Raw genomic sequence first — 19,647 nt, 5'->3', positions numbered from 1 at the left:
TTGTTTGTAATTTGGACTTAAAAAACCACAAGTACAATGACATGAAAGCTGGGGGATACTTGTTGCAGAAGAGGATTGCAGCAAATAACAAGGCAGTAGGATGGTTGTGTACTTGGAAAATGAGCTTCGGTGCACATGTGAAAGGTGCTATATCCTATTATGAAGGATAAGGCGATCTCATTTTCTTTGTAAAAGAAATGCTTGAAGGAGGCAGAGGAACAGTGGGCTCTGAGGGTGAAGACCTGCAAGTCACTGACATAGTGAAACAAAAATAGAAAATAATTGAGAAACTCAGCAGATCTGTGGAGCGAAGAACAGAGTTCATGTTTCGAGTTCAAAAACTACTTCAGTCTGTATTCTTGATAACCTTTGCGACACCCAGTTTATAATTTTTGAACTTCATAGCACTAAAGCTGCTCTGGTGAGTCTGATGTGATGTTTTGTATCTTTTAAAACTGCAATATTTTATTCCATTCATTTTTACATTTTAAAGATCCGAAACTCCATTGGAGGTGGAATTCTATACATTTTACCTACATGAAAGAAATTGCATCAGAAAGTAATCACCCATTGTCTCTAATAGTTGATTATCACAGGCCACATGGGTCCACTAGCCCACTGAAGTCCAAGAAAGATTGAGACTTCTTGCATTATTTGAGAGCGTAGTCCTGAACGTGAATCTTCTATAAACCATTGAGTGGAAAATAAGACAGACCAAATAATTTCTGACAGCGGCAGTGGAAATTTTTTATTTTCTGTGGTCTAGCCGGTCAGCTCACATGTACCATGGTTTGCATCTACTTTTTATTTTAATCTTCTCTGATGAAACTTTGGTTAGCTTTCAAATTTTCTTGCTCCTTAGCTTGACATCTCACTGTTTGCTTCCTCCTTCCTGTCCCCAGTTCCTGCTGTATTATGTAAATTTATTTCAAATTGCAGAAGTACCATTGATTTGGGTTATTTTACTGCTAAGGTCAGTAGCTATTTTCCACATTTTAGAATTCTATGATTTTCATGAAATGCTTCGGTGCTCATCATTCCAATCATTCCATGTGGTAACAGATTTCATATTCTACTCCATGTGAGTGAAAAAGTTTGTTTTAAATTCTTGTTTGAGTTTATTAGTGACCAGCTTCAGTTTCCGGCTTCTGGTCTTCACAAGTGGAAACATTTTGGGAGTTAACTTGATGTATGTCAGGAGACTAAAACAGGCTTGTAACAATTTGGCTGCTGATTTTTCAACACACCAGGTTTTATTTTCCACTGACTTGGAAAGTGCTGTCTATTTTAAACCAAGTGAAAGCAGTAGTGAGAATATGAAGTACGCTCTGAATTTCAGTGGAAAGATGAGTCCAACTCTTGTGCTGTTCAGACATAAATCAGTTTTACCGTAGCCCTCTCGAATCCCCTCTATATTTTAAGGTTCTTTAAATCAGGTTTTCCCTTTCCTTTCTGGAGAAAAGAGCCACTTCTTGTTCATCGTGATCTAGATTAGTAAATTCTGGAGTTTAGATATATGCATGCATATTACAGAGTACACAACACGCTTACATTTCTTTGAGAGTTCAGTATAATGGGACCATTTTTATTTTCTGATTATTATAGCCAGAACTTTGATTCTGAATTTTAGGGGAAGCTGAACCTTCAAGTTGAAATTGCTTGCTATTTATTTTTCTTTGTCATTGTAACAGTCAGGATTCAATCCGTGATAATTTGACTAATGTTTCAACAATACAAGTCCTCATTAATTTTGTGGAATTGATAGACTTCATGCATGATACCATGTTATATGCATTTTCAATGAAGCTCAATTTTTATCACATAATTAGTCATAGAGATGTACAGCATGGAAACAGACCCTTTGGTCCAACCCATGCATGCTGACCAGATATCCCAATCAGCACCCGGCCCATATCCCTCCCAACCCTTCCTATTCAATTAAGTTGACCTATTTTGTGAAAGATGGTTATTTGACTTGTAGTTGTCCATCAAAATTCAGAACTCAATTATGCATTGCTACTATTTTACTTGAAATTGCTCTTGGCCTAGTATGACGTTAAAACATGAGACAAAACTTAATGTAGTTTTACTGCACCTGCTACATTTTTAACTCTTCAATAAAATTGATGGATCAAATCAATACAACTGTCACAAATAAAGACTTCTAAATATTTTCAATAATTCTTTCTGGCAATGAGCTAAAATAAATACAGGTATACAAACCTTTATCCAAAGCGCTTGGGACCAGCTGGTTTTCAGAATTCGTAATTTTTTGAATTTTGGAATAAGTGACAGTTCAACGGTGAAATTTTTAAAAAATCTTAGCGAACAGCAGACTCACTGAGTAACTGGCCCTGAGACAGAATTAAGGCCTGCCAGTGATGGGCCACACCCCCATCTGAGTGACATACATCGAGTAGGTGTGGAGTTGGGTTGATTGTTTGCACACCAAACAACCTTGTTAATGAGAGAGACATTGACAAAAAATACCTTTTTGGATTTCAGGATTTTGGATAAAAGGTTGTCTACCTGTACACATAATTTTAAGTGACAATTGACAGGAAGGAAAATATCTGCCACTGGTTCTGACAAGGAAACGTGCAAAGGCAAAATTTGACATGGAGGTGGCTATTTATGAAGATAGAATACTGAAGAAGTGGAGGACATCAAATTCAAACAGAGTTTCTTATTCTATTCACAGCTTTTCAGACATGTCTGCATATGTCTTCCAGTTTTTAAATGGGTCGCTGTGCCAGGTTACGTAGCATTTTTGAGAAAGATAAGTCAGCTGTTTCCAACATTGAAAAAATACCTGGTTTATTCTACTTTGTATGTCATAATATACAAATGGACAGCATGGTGGCTCAGTGGTTAACACTGCTGCCTCACAATGCCTGGGACCTGGCTTCAGTTCCAGTCTCTGGTGACTGTCTGTGTGGGGTTTGCACATTCTCCCTGTGTCTGTGTGGGTTTCCTCCGGGTGCTCTGGTTTCCTCCCACAGTTCAAAAATGTGCAGGTGAGGTGAATTGGCCATGCTAAATTGCCTGTAGTGTTAGGTGAAGGGGTACATGTAGGGGAATGGGTCTGGGTGGGTTGCACTTCGGTGGGTCAGTGTGGACTTGTTGGGCCGAAGGGCCTGTTTCCACACTGTAAGTAATCTCATGTAATCTAAATTGCCCATTGTGTTGAGGGACGTGTGGGTGACGTGCATTGGTCACGGGAAAATGTGAAAGTAATAGGGTAAGGGAATGGGTCTTAGTGGGATACTCTTCAGAAAGTTGGTGTGGGCATGTTGGGTCAAATGGCCTGTTTCCACACTGTAGGGAGTCTATGATTCCACGAGTATAAAATAGCACGGTTGGCTTCCCATAGCCACCCAAGTGAAAAGTGAGGTTCCTTAATCTTGAGGGATTCTGTGCTGACCTCACTAAGAATTAGTGAGAACCATTTCTCATTCTGGCAGTAGGCAGCAATTCCCATTTTTGGGTCATTGTGCTATCAGCAGTGATAATAGTGTTAGAATCAATTTGTCAGCATTTGCAAGTTGGAAACTCAATCAGTGGACAAACAAATGCTGGCTGATTTGACATTTTGTGTAAAGTAACACCAGTTTAGAAATGTGATTTAGGATCTTTTAAAAAGTGAAAATCAGAAGGTGGAATTCCAAAACAGGATGTTTCTGTTAATTTTGAAGTACTGCACAGCTTGTCTTTTGATGTCTGCATTGGAACCAATAGACTTGTTTGTCTGACGTCTGTTGGAGCATGAATTGCAATTTTCACTGTTAAGTGTTCCACCTCTGCTGCCTATTACTGGCATTTTCTTTTAATCTGTACTGTTGGTAGATAGCTCCTATTTATGCTATTGGTGAATACTTAAATGTGTTATTGGAATTGGTCCCTAAAATACATTTTGCAAATGCACTGAGTATCAATATTTTATAACTGTTATTGCCATTGCTTAGTGTAATTTTCCTGTAAAGTACTGTTCAAAAACAGTTAATTTATTAACCGTCCATGGATGATATAATCTAACTCTCTATATGCTTGTCCATGCCCAAGTCATTAATGATCACAAAGTCATATATTTGACACACAGTTTCACTTGATTAATCTTTCTAAACTTGAGGTGCTGTAAATAACATTGTAGAATTAAAATGTGTGTTATTTGAATAACACAACTCTCAGAACATTAAAAACTCAACGACTTCAATGTCGTCATTCACTGGCAGCAAAATGCTGTTTCATGAATGCTAGCCTGTGCAGTGCCCATCTCATGATAGAGGGAAACCTGCTTTAGGCCCACTTGAAGTCTGAAAGTGAAGCTTGTACTACCATTTATTTTTTGCATTGATCAAATGTTGTATCGTTTCTCTTTGTTCATAAGGAAACTTTATTGTAATGAGCATATTGTTCATTTTCCCTCTGTATGCTTTTATTCTTTGTCATTTCAGTATAACAGCCAAACATATCTTTATGGTCAGAATCGACACAAAAATAATACTTAAATGATGAGTAACATGCAACAGTGAATTTTGCTGTTTCGAAATTACATGGAACTGTGTTAGCAGATCGAAAAGTCATGAATTATTTTTCCTCCTTATTCTTTATAGTTCCATTAATGTCATGGGGGCCTAGCTTTAACTTCAGCATCTGGTACGTGGAACTACATGGGATAGATGAGCCAGACATTGTGCAACCGTGCCTTAACTGGTATAGCAAGGTAGGAATACTGCATTTTATGTGTGCTTGTTTCTCTCCTACTGATATTGAATTTAAAGGAGGGTCTCTGGACTTGAAATGTTAACTCTACTTGCTCTCGACAGGTGCAGCCAGGCTGGCTGATTTTCACAGCAATTTCTGTTCTTTTTATTAAATTTGAAAACACTTTTTTTTATATATGTTACAGATATGTGGCATGGAAGATTGAGGATTTAAGCTTAGTTTCCAAGTTCACCGTAACCAAGAAAGTACATATAGCAAAGTTTGCTGCAATTTATTTTGGTGGTGATCATTGGGATTGAAATCCATGCCCCTCCAAAAGTAAGGTGGCAGTGCTGAACTGAGGGGAACAAGTTGAGCAAGAAATCTCTTTTTTTTAATGTGAAGGTGTAGATTTCAGGCCTATGGTTGACTAACCATTTGATGAAAGGCCTTCAAATATAACATCAGTACTATTACAGCTATGTCCTATTTGTCTCTGAAACAAGTTTGAAATAGTTGATTTTTAAGCTGAAAAGCCGTATGTTGGCCACTTTAAATATCGTGTAAGCTTTAGGAAATGGTACCTCAGAAAAATGTTGGTCTTCACTTGGACAAATGCTGCTTAATTAAGGAAAACTGGCTTGGATTGTTTGAGGTAAAAACAATAACTGCAGATGCTGGAAACCAAATTCTGGATTAGTGGTGCTAGAAGAGCACAGCAGTTCAGGCAGCATCCAACGAGCAGCTTGTGCTCTTCCAGCACCACTAATCCAGAATTTGGATTGTTTGAGGGCAAACCAGATTTAACTAATTTGTGATAAGGTAATAGAGGATAATGCTATTGACGTGGTGCACGTTTTCCAAAAAGCATGTGATCAAATATAGTGCAATGGACTTGTCAGTCACATGGCTACAGAATTAGTTAAGACAGAAAAGGAAATAATGATATGCAGTTATGCTTTGGACTAGGGAATATTTAGAACAGAGTTCCCCAGGGAATCTTGTCCTAGCTCCTCTTAGGCTCATGAGTGAATCGCGATGACCATTCTGTATAGGCGCAACTTCAGTGTTTCAGACTGTAGGTAACTTGGAAGTATTTTGATCATTGAGGATAATATAGTGACAAAGACATCATTGGAACTGGCAGATGAAATCTCATGCAGAGAAATGTGAAGTGGATCATTTTGGTAGGAAGGATGTGTAGAGATAATAAAAGGAAGGGTCAGTTCTTAGTGGTTGAGAGTGTAGAGGGATCTGGGAGTATACGTGCACGCCTCATTCGAAGTTGGGTGATGTATTGAGAGAGCAGTTAACAAAGCACTCAGTCTCCTGATGAAAACAAAGTACCGTGGATGCTTGAAATCTGAAACAAACGTTCAAAGATGGAGAGACTCCAGAACACCTGATGGCATCTGTGGAGAAACCGTTAGCATTTCAAATCTAGAATTATTTCTCTTCAGAACCCTCAACGTTGTAGTATCCTGAGCTTTTTAGGAAGTAGCAGAGAGAACAAAAGATCTGTATAGAATGCTGTTTTTTTTCCCTCACCTGGAGTATTGTGTCCAGTTTTGGCTATTCAGTTTCAGAAAGATGTGAAGGCATCAGAGGAAGTGCACAAAAATTTGAGAATGGATTCAGGGATGAGGACCTTCAGTTACATAGAAAGTTTGGAGAAGTTGAGAGTTTTGTCCTTGGAGAAGGGGTAAGGAAGATATTTGATAGCGTTAATCCATATAAGGATATGAAGAGTGCAGATGGAGGAAAAAATGTTCTCCTTGTGGTAGGTCTGAGAATTAGTGGCACAGATTTAAGATAATTGGCAAAGGAAGTGATGGCAACAGGGGGACTTACCTTGTACATAGCAAGTGATCAATATATGCAATGCACTGCTTGGATGTCTGGTGTAGGCAGGTTTAATTGAGACATTCAAAGGGGAATTAGATAATTATTTGAAAAGGAAAATAGGCAGAGGTATGGGGAAAGAGTGGGGGCATAGCCCCAGATGAGTTACTCCAGTAGGGAGTCAGCATGGACCTGAAAGACTGAGTGTACCTCTTAGTTTGGAAATATTTGACCACTTTGTGACTCTAGTTAATTAATGCTCACTTTAGCCAATTGCTACCTGCTGTTCGGGAAGCTGCCACGTTCATTTGTCAGGCTTTGATTTGTACTGCTGAATTCCATAGCTATTATATTATTTATCAATATAGACTTCTTGAAAGTGTATAATAAATAGGTTTCCCTGAATAAGTTACATTTAGAATCAAATATAAGTGAGTTCATGATCGTTAGCATGCTGTCAAGATCTAAGTAGTATTGTCTGGAAGTTATACTTGCAATGTCACCATGTGACTCCCAAATACTTAGTTTTCAATCATTACTTATTATTTTGGAGCATCTCAAAAGTGTAAACGTGAAGATTAAGGTTTTATGATTAGTCCATTATGTATTTTTTGATCAGTTTACTTGAAGTAATAGCTTTGCAAATAGTTTTGCAGTCTACTTTAATTAACTTTATTGAATTGAATAAAAACTTGAAATTTCAAATTCTTTAGTATCTGTCAATATCTCTTGCCTGTGTTCAGTACAATACCTTTATCAGCTGTATTGCTGTAAATGTCGTCTCCAGGTGCCAAAGAATGCTTTGATGGCAAGTGATGCAGTCTCTGATTTTCTTTAAACAACAAAATATCAATGAGGTAACTGAATGAGGAAAGACACCAACCTGTGCCCCTTCCTATTGAGGATTCCCCTTGGACTTGTTTCACAGGGTCTTCTCAATTTATGAACTTCAGAAATGCATTACCTTTGTGCTGAATATTTCTGTTTCTTGTTTTTTTTATTCAAGCTCTCAGTTATTGTTAACCATTTGCCGAGCAGCGTACAAAAATGTCAATTTTCCAAGTATGAAAATTTTCCTTTCCCTAACTCATTAACTTGCAATCTGTTCACATGATTTTAAAATCTCACTATTAAAGGTATTGACTTTAAAAAAAAATTCTTGTAGGCTGAGGTTAATTCCTACTGTTCAACTGAGAGCATTTAATAGAATCTGAGAACAGGAAAATTGTTGTATTTATTTGTGAAAAGTTGATGTTTTCTTTGAGTAATTTAAAGCTTAGTTTTTAGTGGGTGTTGAATTTTACACCAAAAGAGCGTTCACAACAGCTGAGTGCAATTACTTGTCCACCTCCCTATAATTACAAAACATGTTTAATTATAGTTGTGATACCTCTCCTTATTTTTGCATTTGTCAATTAATATTTATCCAGTTATTAATGTTTAAAGCATCCAGTAAATTATGAATCTTGGTTTGAGTGGTTATACACTTGCAATTAAAGAATTATGAGCTCAGAGGGAAGCCGTTTGATCCAGATGTCCGGTGTTGACCTTTTGGTACAGCTATTCAATTAGTTTCTCTACGTACCTTTTCATAGCCTTGTAGAATAATCTTCACTTTAAGTATTCAATTCTCTTGTGAATATGACTATTGGATCTGTCCTGGCCAGTATTTTAAGCAGTGCATTCACGATTGCAGCAGTTCATGTTTTAAATAGTGTCCTCTGGAGCCAGTCTGCTACTGGAAACGACCTTTTTGAAATTTGTCGCACAGGCAGTCCCCAGGTTGTGAATGGTTTCCATTCTGGAGTGTGTTTACAAGTTGATTTATATGCAAGTTGGAACTTGGTGCAGAACAATATAAGGGAGCTGTTCAGACATATGGAAAACTTTTGTATGTCGGGTCTTTGAAATTATACACCTTGTATGAGCCCGCATTTGTAAATACGAGTGTTTGTTAAGTCAGACCTTGGTCAATCAGATACCCCTGTATTTGAATCTTCTTGAGTTTGAATATCTGCTCTACTCCGAGGAGAACCTCCCAGTTTCTTCAGTCTCTCCATATGCTAGAGTTCCTCTTTCCTAATTTCATTTTAGGGAATCCTAACTTCTCCAAGATCGTAGTATTGGTTCTGAAGTGTTGTACTCAAAATTGAACGCAATACTCTACCTGAGGCCTAGCTAGTGTTTTTAGCAAGTTTTAATGGTAATTATTTTTTGTGTTATCTCTAATTCCTGATTTGGAACCATGTCGTTGTTCCTGGAACTCGCTTTTAAACAGCACTGGGGTGTATGCATTCTAGATGGACTGAAGCAGTTAAAGGTGGCAACTTGCCATCACCACCTCAAGGATTTAGGGATGTGTAATGAATGTTGGCTTAGGTGGTGGTGCTTACTTGCCATGAATAATTTTTATAAAATACTAAAACCAATTTGTCTTGCTCAAAGGTTTGTGTCCATATATACAGCCCCAATCTTTTTGTTCCTGAATTTCATTTAATGTTGTTTCATTTAGCTTACGTTGACTTATTTTTATGCAAAAATGTGATTTCACATTTATGTTAAATTTCAACTGCCATGGGTCTGAGCTTTTGTCCAGCTTTTGTTTACTGAAGTCTGTTACTGGTTCCCCCTAATGGTTTACTGCATTTCTAAGTTTGTTATCTTGGTAATTATACCCTGTTTATCCTCATCCAAATCCTTAGTATATATCACAAGGAGCAGAGGGTTCTCTGTTAAATTTCAGGGTCTTGTGAGGAATCCTGTGCTATACTGTATTGCAACCCAAACCTTATCTCGAACTTGAGTCCATAAGCTGATTCCCTTCCGAACAAACTTTTTCTGTTGCACTAAATATCAGTGCATCTCCACATTGAGATATTGGATCAAACTCTTGTGACGTAAAGGCATTTTCACCAAGTTGAACTTCTACTTGTAGACCTTTTGGTTCAGCTTTATTATTTAACATTTGTTTGATTCAAGACTTGACATTTTTTTTCATTAAATGTGTCCATGCACACTGATCATTAATTGCTGTCATCTGATACTTGTGATCCAGTACGCAGTGGCATCTCTTCAATTCAATTAGTGGATTCTTCCTGTTAATCGGAGTGCTGATAATCAATTGCCGATCAAATATCCAGTACAGGTAGACGATCCTTTACCCGAAATGCTCGGGACCAGCTGTTTTTCAGAATTTGGAATTTTTCGGTTTTTGGAAAAAGTGACAGTTTAATGGTGAAATTTTTTTAAAAACTTACTGGAGGAGCAGACTTCTAAGTAAGAACATGCTTGGCCACACCCACCCAGTCACAGCTGGGTAACATGCATTGAGTCCGTGTCGACTTGAGGGCGTTCACAGAGAAACCCCAGGTCTGTTGGTGCTTGGCCGCGCCCCCTCATGTCACATCTGAGTGACATGCTTCGAGTGGGTGTCGACTTGGGTTAACTGTTTGCTCACCGAACAACCTTGTCAATGAGAAAAATACTTACAAAAAAACCTTTGGATTTCAATGCTTTTTGGTTTTTGCATGTTCAGATAAGGGATCTTCTACCTGTAGTTACAATTTTAGAGTTGCTGTATGCTTAATTTATAATATCATAAACAATTTTAAGATCCATATTTCTCCAACCAGCAACTAAAATGTAACATACCAGAATATTAAGATGAATCACTGATGAACACTTAATATCTTTAACATTCGAGTGGTGGACTGCATCATGCAAACCGATCAATAGCTTTATCTGTCATTATAAAGCTACAGTGTTAGAGGTTTAAAAGAACAATTCTTTGCAGACCCTATGGTCAGGAATCCAGATATTGCATTATCCCAACCTGAAATTGGCTATAATATTACATAATGTTAGCAATATTGTAAACTTCAATCATCAAAGGATTCGTTCAGCCTTGGACAATGTCAGGACTATGTCTGTTGAGGAGGAAGGGTGGGTTGATCTGTCCAGCTCTGAACAGCTTTCTGCCTGCTATGCTTTCACAGCTTGGCATCATTCGTTTGTCAGTCACTCGCTGTGCAGTGTCCTATCCACCACTGTGACTCCTTCACCAGCCCTTGCTATGGTTTATATTTGGCTGTATTTGCTGGAACACATGTAGGTGTGTCAAAATTTCTGAAATGATGATCTAAATTAATAATGAAAACTTAAGCCTTAAAAGAAAATGTGCATCGGTGAAAACTGGAAAGCAAAAGCAGACATTTGGCTAAATTTAGCCTTCAATTGCCAGTAATTTTGTCAAGTGCTTCTTTTTGCATTCAGTTTTCAGTAGAAACAAGGCATGAGGCTGCTGTTCGATTCCCATTGAAGAGTGTGTTTGAATTTTATAAACATGAAAATTTCTTTTTTTAATTTGCATTATTGTGGCTTTTATTATTCCAATTGTGTTTTTGTTTCATTCTGCGAGCAGAATCTGGAGCCCTTGTTATGAATCTACCTTTCTCCAATATCTCGTCACATGTGATTGTGATAATGAAGTACTATGTTAAATGAACTAGTTACTACCTGTTTTGCCCATGCCTTCCCAAGGTTTAGAAGTCAGATTTATTCCCATTTTGTGAGACAAATTAGTGTGCAGGTTATGATGTAGTACTTCATTGTTTAATTGTTTCTTTTCAATGTTTCCTTATGTTCCAGTAGTACCGTGAACAAGAAGCCATTCGCTTATGTCTGAAACACTTCCGCCAGCACAACTATACTGAGGCCTTTGAGTCATTGCAGAAGAAAACTAAGATTGCGTTGGAACATCCAATGTTGACCGAATTGCATGAGAAGCTGGTACTGAAAGGTGACTTTGATGCTTGTGAAGGACTGATTGAAAAAGCTGTCAGTGGTGAGTACATCCATTGTCTTAATGCTTTCCCACCATGTAGAGTGGATACAAATGATTGGTGTCCACAAGTGACTTGGTTTTTCAGGCAGTGTTGTCTGTTGGACATTTAAGTTTCCTGTATGGACCTCAATTTGTGAAATTGAGCTTGATATTGGTTTCTTAATGAATGGCTCTATGTATTCTGTTAATATAGCAAAGTCTATCTAATTGGGAGTGATCTTGTTCAGATTTTCTCCCCGATCTGACTGAAGTAATACAAGATAGATTAATTGAAGCCTGAGCATGTGTGTACTTGATCATTTTAGAAATTGCTAGGAAGCATGTAAATGGACAGATAAATGGAATCAAATTAATAGTCAAAATGCAGTTATTTTGGAGAGCTAAGATATTGGAGGTGTCAATTTCGACCAAGTGACACCTTATCCTGTGTGCTCCACAGTATGGATGAAAAACTGTTTAGCAATGCCTTTAGTCCTTCTCTAAGCAGTTGATGTTTAATGGAACTAAAAAAAAATGAATTTTTACTCTTGGATTTGTCTGTTCATAGATCAATGCATTAATTTTAAGGGTTCATCCAATTGTGACTACTCATCCCCAACAGCGACATTGTCAGGCTATGATAGCTTAATCATTTGGTTCATCAGTCATAGATCCAGTGATGTGCTGGCATGCTGAGCCAGAACCTTTCGAGAATTTAAGTTTTGAAAAATAAATCCTGAATTTAATTTTTCAGATGAATTGCCTAGAATTGTGACCCAAACAAGGTGATTTTGGTGAAGTTGATATCCTGTCGTCTGGGTGATTGAACCAAGCTGATGTTATTTTTTCCAAAGTGTTACTAATGTTCAAAGTTTGGGTGACTAATGTAATGGAAGCATTATTGGAACCCAAGGGAATATTGAATGCTTCTTTGAGACCTCTTGATAGTCAGAGTGTCAGAATTGCTTTTATTGAATGTCTTCCTACATACGTCTGTTGAACACATCCATTTAGCAGTAAGAAATGTTATAGCACTTCTAAAGATAAAAAAACTGGAAAGGGTCAAAATTAGAGAAAAATTATTCTTAGTTTGCTCTTTTAACTTGATGGGAATTTTCCAACCTGAGACATATAGGCTATTGGTATGGTGTTTAACGTCTGACGTCATGAGCGTGTGCTGGTAACCTATGTAATTGTGAAGTGTTGGAATGGAAAAATTTTGCTGTTTGTTCAATATCTCAGTTGCGTAGGGCAACCATAGTAGCTTATGAAAGGGAGCGATAAAGTAAAATCAAGATTTGAAGGAGATGTGATTTGAAGAGAGGATGTATGGAATGTCATTTAGAGACTGGTGCTATGGTGAAACTAAGTGCAGTTATCTTTAACTTGTGTCAAATGTACTTCATCCAAGTTGGATCCCTTTACAGAAGGTGAATGGTTCAAATGTACAGCATTGACTCTTCACAAAAGAAATTGTAGTGACACGGTGCACTGTAATTTTGCACGCTAGCAAGTCTTTGTAGCCTCTTTGGTTAAATTGATTATCTACATAACGTGGCAAAGGTTAAAAACTTCAGCTCATTGCTGCTTTTAGACTGAGGCTACCCTGTGGATTTAAACTTCAGTTTAGTTTGGGAAGTCTTAAATAAATTACATGGATGCCATTGAGAGTAAGGATGTAGCATTGTCACTGATGTAGACATTGAACTCGGTCAGGACTTTTCGATGTATCCAGTGCTTTTAATAGAACGCTGGCATCCTTTGTTAGCTGAGAAAATGAGCTGTTTAGACCTACTGAACTATTGATAGCTGATTTAATATTGTAGGCTAAATTAGGTGTTTAAGTTCTCTGTTAGTCACCATTAAATCAGTTAGTGCTTTCTTGTGTCTAATCAAATAAGTTACATCCAACTTACTGCTGCTCCTGTCTGTTTTTGAATATTTCAGATTTTTTTCTTTGATTTTTTTTCTCTCATAACAAATGAAGCTTTGTACAACGTGAAATATTGTGTCCTTAAGAGTTTGTGTTCTGATATTTCAAACTAAATATTGCATTCCATATTTGCCACTTAGGAAGATGACATCTGAGAGTCTCTTCTAAATGTCATCTTGATATCTGACCAGATAATTCTGCAATGCAAATCCAAGAGAAAGAAGTGAGGAAAGCTTAAGTCAAAAATGTGAAATAGAGAAAGCAACATTTTGTTGCTGTGCAAAAAAAAATCAAAACACATTTATTCTTTTAATTTCAGATGGTTTGTTTAATCAGTACATCAGTCAACAGGAATATAAGCCCAGGTGGACGCAGATCATTCCTCAAAGCAGTAAAGGTAGGGAACGCAAGAGAAATCTGTCACAACTTGTTGGTTTGTTTTGGCTGGATGAATTGAGACAATTTGAAAAGTGAAGTTTTCTATTAATTAATTTGAAAACGCAGTCATTATAATTGATAAAATGAAAGGGAAGTTATAGATGAGCTGTATCAATTCAACTGGAGCTAATCTGTCGTTCTGATTGCAAGTTACCAAGATGAGGCTACAAGGAGCTGTAAGCAGGATACACGTCTTAAGAAATTAATCTTCAACATTGCTGAAAACTGTGTGCCTAAGAACACCTTTTTCAAATTTATTACATGATGTTTAGTTAACTTGCCACTTGAGTGTAAAGGATGAGTTGTAGGTCAAGTAAGCAATTATAACTTTATTATTGAAGCAACAGCTCACGTATTGTTTTGGAGGTTAGGCTGAATTACCGATACTATATTGGAAAAACCAAAAGGCATTCATCTACAAATCACATGCCTCATCACATTTTCCACACATTCATACTTAAGTACAGGGTTCTCACACACTTGCACTCAAATTTTACTTCAGTCTTTGAGCGTCACAAAATCTCATATGAAACCTGAAATGTCGAACACATTCAGTGGTAATAGTGAATATTCTGAGATGCCTGTTTTTATGTTTAACCCATACTGCAGCTGTCAGTTGAACTCCCTACATTAGGATCCATTTTTTTCATAACAGGCAGACAATAAGTCAGAAGTAAAACAAATTTTTGTTAACCTCACTTAAACAATAGCGATTTGCCAAGCAACTACAGAACATTTCAGTGGGCACCAACTGTTGCTCGGCATATGCTGGAAGATATTAAAACCACTTAAAAAGAATTTGATTAACTCCTGTAGGCTGAATACTGCATTTCTCATCAAAGCATGAAAATGTTTCTTGTGAGACCAAGTACACACTAAGCTAAATCACTGAAGAGCTATTCCCATTATAATTCCAAAGCAACAGCTCTCAATGTTAATTAACATGTGAATCTTTGAAAGCAAAAGCTTACTCAGACGTCAAGGAAAGGTTAGAGATTGTTGAAGCCATTAGGCAGCAGTCCACCAGGAGAGCGATTAGAGGTCTAAAGTATTCCATGGTGAGAAGCTTCGTAACACCACACCCTTTTGAGGAGGAGTAACAAGGAGTTTTGGAATCAACTCACCAACTACAGGCTCGCCAAGGACCTTGTCTGCCTGTCAGTTCTGCAATCTCTAGCTGTTTAAATAATTTTTTTTTCCCTATCCTTCCTGGTAAAGTAGGTAAAATCTCAGTTTCCCACATGATAATACAAGTGCCAAATGTTTGCCCATTCACTTAGCATACTGTTTCACCTTATGGATTCTTCCATCCTTTTCACACTTTACTTTCCTTCTGTCTCTGTATCATTAAATTTAGAAACTGTGCGGGCAAGAGAGCAAGTGGTCACTCTGCCTCTTGGTGTCTGCTTCTATAATTTTAAAAGCTTCCTGTAGGACTTTGGTTGCGCAATTGATCCAGGTTTATTTGTTGAAAATCCGATTCTTTTGCGTATGTTCCTGATTTGGGCGGCACGGTGGCATAGTGGTTAGCACTGTTGCCTCGCAGCACCAGAGACCCGGGTTCAATTCCCGCCTCAGGCGACTGACTGTGTGGAGTTTGCACGTTCTCCCCGTGTCTGCGTGGGTTTCCTCCGGGTGCTCCGGTTTCCTCCCACTGTCCAAAGATGCGCAGGTCAGGTGAATTTGTCATGCTAAATTGCCCATAGTGTTAGGTAAGGGGTAAATGTAAGGGTATGGGTGGGTTGCGCTTCGGTGGGTTGGTGTGGACTTGTTGGGCCGAAGGGCCTGTTTCCTCACTGTAAGTAATCTAATCTAATGTAATTTGCTCATGTTTCCTCAATCTTGCGATGCTGACATTTTAGATAGGTTTAAAATATTTTATGTGGACTCTTCAAGAGATTTGTGGTGTTCCCTTGACGTTCCCCCCCACCCCCAGATTCAAATTGTATATCTGCCACTTTTCGGAGCTTGGTCTCCAACAGTTTTACTTAGCATTGAGTAATAATTTGATGTTTGGTATTGAGAATTCCATAATTATAGCTGCTGGCAATGCCTTCATTGCGTCTCAACCTTGTTGCTCTCCTTTTGCCCTTCTTTCTGTAAATTGAATTGGATGATCTGAAATTGAATATAATCAGTGCAAAGCTGCCAACCCCTTCCTGAATCTGAAGGAACACCCTGTATCCCCACAGATATTCTGACTGAATTTTTCTCTAATGCTGGGCTGTGAGATGAACTTGGTATATTTTTTCTGGGAGTTTATAAATTTATTTTAAAAACTCGGTTGGCACACTGCCTTTTTTTTTTGTTGTATTGATGTGTGCGAATGTGGAGTTTATACATTGTGAAATTTTGGTGCGCAGCTTTTCCTTGAATGCAGCCATGCAGAGTTAAATTACTGGAAAATGAATGATATTCTTTGTTTTATTCCCAAATTCCACAATGGGCTTCTCAGCGTTGATGAGGCAGCATGATGACTCACTGGTAAGGTCAGTAGCTAGCACTGCTGCCTACCAGCACCCAAGGTTCTGGGTTTGATTCCAGCTCTGGCTGACCAGCTGTGTGGAGCTTGCGTGTTCTCCCCATGTATGGATGGGTTTTTGTTGGGTACTCTGGTTTCCTTCCATAGTCCAAGGATGTGCACATTAGGTAGACAGGCCAGGCTAAATGGAGCCATGGTAAATGGGGGGGTGCTGGGGATAGAGTGGGGGCTTGGACTTGGGTGGGATGCTCTTTGGATGGTTGGTGCAGACTTGATGGGCTGAATGGCCTCTTCCTCACTGTCGTAATTCTGACATTCTCTGATTCTACATTTGGCCAGGTGACGGAGATGACAATAGACCTGGAATGAGAGGAGGTCATCAGATGGTGATTGACGTTCAAACAGGTAAAGATATTATGCATTTAGCTGGGCAAGTAGAGTTAAGTATAATTGGCTGTCTTAGCAGTGTTGGTGATTCCTTTTTTGGGCTGGGAATGGGAGTTGAAGATAAAAAGTCCACACAGTTGTTAAATAAAAGACTGGACCTTAATTTAACCACTTTAATAAACTCTTCAGTCCATGAAAGTGTTGTCGAGTGGCTAATAGCATCCTGTTGTTTGTTCCATACAAGAGGTAATTCATGTCAACACTGATGATTAAGCTATTATCTGTATAGGAAATTGCTATGTGAGTGAATCAGAGCATAAGTGATTTTGCACCTATAATTGTAGGTTATGTATGACAGCGGAATGTACTTTCAGTTTAAAGGACGACTGACAGGGAGGGGGTGGAACAGGGAGGTGACATGGAGTCAGTGTTTGTAATAGTATTATGTTCACTGTATAGAGTCACATTTGAATGGCCATGATTCATCTTCTTTTGAAATGTCTGTCAGCATAAGTAGTTGACAGACATTTGTTGAGAAGTCAAAAAAAAACTTAATGGGAAAATAGAGGACTTCTCAACAATTCATGTCGATACGTGTTCTGATCTTTCTCTCTAAAATGACTAAATTTATCCAAACTGGGGAGCAATTTTCAGAAGTGAATGAATTTTTGATTTTGTGATAGTGTAACTATTATCACAGTGAAGTGATGTGTAACACAAGATCTCTAATTCTGTGAGAAGTTTCAATTCCAACTTTTCAGTCCTCCTTCTGGTCATTTGCAGTATTAGCAAGATCATTGCAATCTGTAGCTTGGACTAGAACAATAACAACAATGATGTCCCTTGAAGTACTTGGGGAGTGATTGCATAATGAACAGCCATATATGATAGTGACTGCCATTGGTATGAATAGTTTTAGTTCAAAAGTGAAAGACATCAAAATATGTTTTTTCATGCAATTGTAAAAGAAGCTGATTTTTGTTGCATTGTGCAGCTAATTCTAGATTCAGAGAGTGGTATGTGCAAGAATACAAGCTTACAGCTATCTGCTGAGTTCAGGGAATTCTGGAGTAAATCTCAATTTTCTAATGTCTGTAAGCTGCTTATAGTTCAGAGATGAGCTGATTCAGTGCATCCCTTTTTTTTTTTGAAACTGCTATTTCCTGTGCATCATCAAAGGAATTCATATTCTTGCACTCCATTTATTTGTTGACTTGTAGCGCTTTGCAAATCTTTAAAAGGCTTGACTTATTGCTTCTCAAACTGAACAGTAGAATTTACATGAATTTAAGATATTTTAATATTTGAAGTGCAATCTACCAGTAAAATTGATAATGGATAGACATAACAGAAGATAAAGTAATGTCTCTTCCCTCCCCCTCCCCGCCCCCCCCCCCCCCCCCCCCCCCCCCCAGTGACCCTATTCTGAGGCTTGAAAACTGTTGTGACTCCTTGGTGAAAATTAGGAATGGGTGGAATGAGAGGAAAGTTGTGTGTACAGATATTTTGAGCCTGGAGAAGGGACTTGAGGGGGTCAGTAATAATTGTCTTAGAGTTGTTGGCTCCAAACTTTTAGCTCACAACCCCACCTGGCTTCTGCCCCTTACTTTGGAAAGCCCTTGGACAAATTATCCATGCCACTTGTAGAGCATTATCATTGCCATGGCAATGGTGTTGGCATAGAAAAGGACATAACTTTTCTCAAATGGTTTACTGTTCAGAGTTTGTAACTTGATCCTATACCTTCACATAGTAGTGCTTAAGTTCTTAGTGCATGTGGCTGTGGGGTTACTTTAACCATGAAATGCTAATGATATTTACTTAATATACTGGAGATTATAGGCAAGCACTTAACCTGGTTTTGCTGTTTGTAGGTACCTAGATCATAAATTATCTTCTTTCACTTGAAAGAGAGCAATTCAGAATCCTCCAGAGGTGACCATATCAAGCCACGATAAAACTTCATGATGACCCAAGTTTTATCTTGTTAGGCAGCATAATTCTGTATCCTGTTTCCTTTATTTAATGTGGCATTGTGTTGTTTAGGCATAATAAATGATGTTGGCTAGGTCACCACATGACCTTGCACGGGATCTTGATTATCCATCAGAGCGGTCAGGTGGTCCGTTTTAAGATTTTGCAGGAAGAAATGCATCTTGGTCAATGCAGCACTGCAACTACTTGATTATGTGCTTCAGTGGAGGGTGTGGAAGCTAAATCAATCCACATCATCTCATGTAAATATTGCCTTGATCCTTTTGTTAAGTTAATTTTGAATTCAAGAAGATGTGTTTTGCGTCATGAGCTGCCTTGGTGACGTGGAATGGTGCTGTAAAGTGTTTCTGTTGAATGAAATATAACCCACTATTTAGACCAATCGAACTTGATAAAAGCAATGGCCAAGTGAGAAGTAACAGGAGATCTCCCATTGGTAATAAATAAAAAACAGTGGTGACATTAGAGAGACTGCTTAGTTAATATAACCTGATCATAGCTAATTCACCCGAGTAGTTGAATCTATAGTCAAGTTTCAGAAAAAGAAGCCCATTCTTAAAAATGTTCACATTTATTTCTGTTTGACAGTTTCTGTGAGTTATGCTCGGTGTAGTAAACCATGATGGGGCAGTTTGGTTCAAAGTTATGGTTAGAATTTCCCCTGCCTGCTGAGGTCTCTCCAGAAGTATTTGAGTGAGCTTACTTATTTTCAGACGAAGACCAAAGTGGGAGTTGTGCTTTAACACAACTGCTGGATCTGCCTCTTAGTTCTGAGGTAGCGAGCAAGTACCTGTGATACTGAGTATGATGTTGTTTCTCATTGCTTTCTGTCTTTCACATTAATGTTTGTGCACACCTCTTTTATCAATGCTTTTGTGGGTTTTTCTCACTTGTTTACCATCTTATCCATCTGTGTCCTTGCTTTACACGTTATTTCTCACTAAATTATAATTACTTAAACCAAGCAGTGTTGAAATTTTCTGCCCTTGTTATCTCAGTGGCAGGGCTCAGCAATGAAGTACTTTTGAAGTTGGTCGTTGTAAT

At 38.1% G+C, this 19,647-nt stretch overlaps 1 protein-coding gene across 3 annotated transcripts in view; it reads left to right on the top strand.

Moving 5' to 3' along the window:
• Positions 1–19,647, top strand: part of mkln1 (muskelin 1, intracellular mediator containing kelch motifs) — a 127,001-nt gene that overhangs the window by 37,568 nt on the left and 69,786 nt on the right. For 2 of the 3 annotated variants that reach the window (XM_072562925.1, XM_072562924.1), the window contains exons 5-8: positions 4,614–4,723; positions 11,197–11,389; positions 13,621–13,698; positions 16,561–16,626. In XM_072562925.1, coding sequence (XP_072419026.1) covers positions 4,614–4,723; positions 11,197–11,389; positions 13,621–13,698; positions 16,561–16,626 — 447 coding nt within the window. Of the gene's footprint in view, positions 1–4,613; positions 4,724–11,193; positions 11,390–13,620; positions 13,699–16,560; positions 16,627–19,647 lie in introns of those variants that run through there. The other variant, XM_072562926.1, reaches the window with a different exon arrangement.

The sequence above is a fragment of the Chiloscyllium punctatum genome, chromosome 44 (genome assembly GCF_047496795.1).
Source record: "Chiloscyllium punctatum isolate Juve2018m chromosome 44, sChiPun1.3, whole genome shotgun sequence".
NCBI classification, from domain to species: Eukaryota; Metazoa; Chordata; class Chondrichthyes; order Orectolobiformes; family Hemiscylliidae; genus Chiloscyllium; species Chiloscyllium punctatum.
Note: the sequence above shows the minus strand (reverse complement) of the source record. Positions and strands in the feature narration are given on the sequence as shown.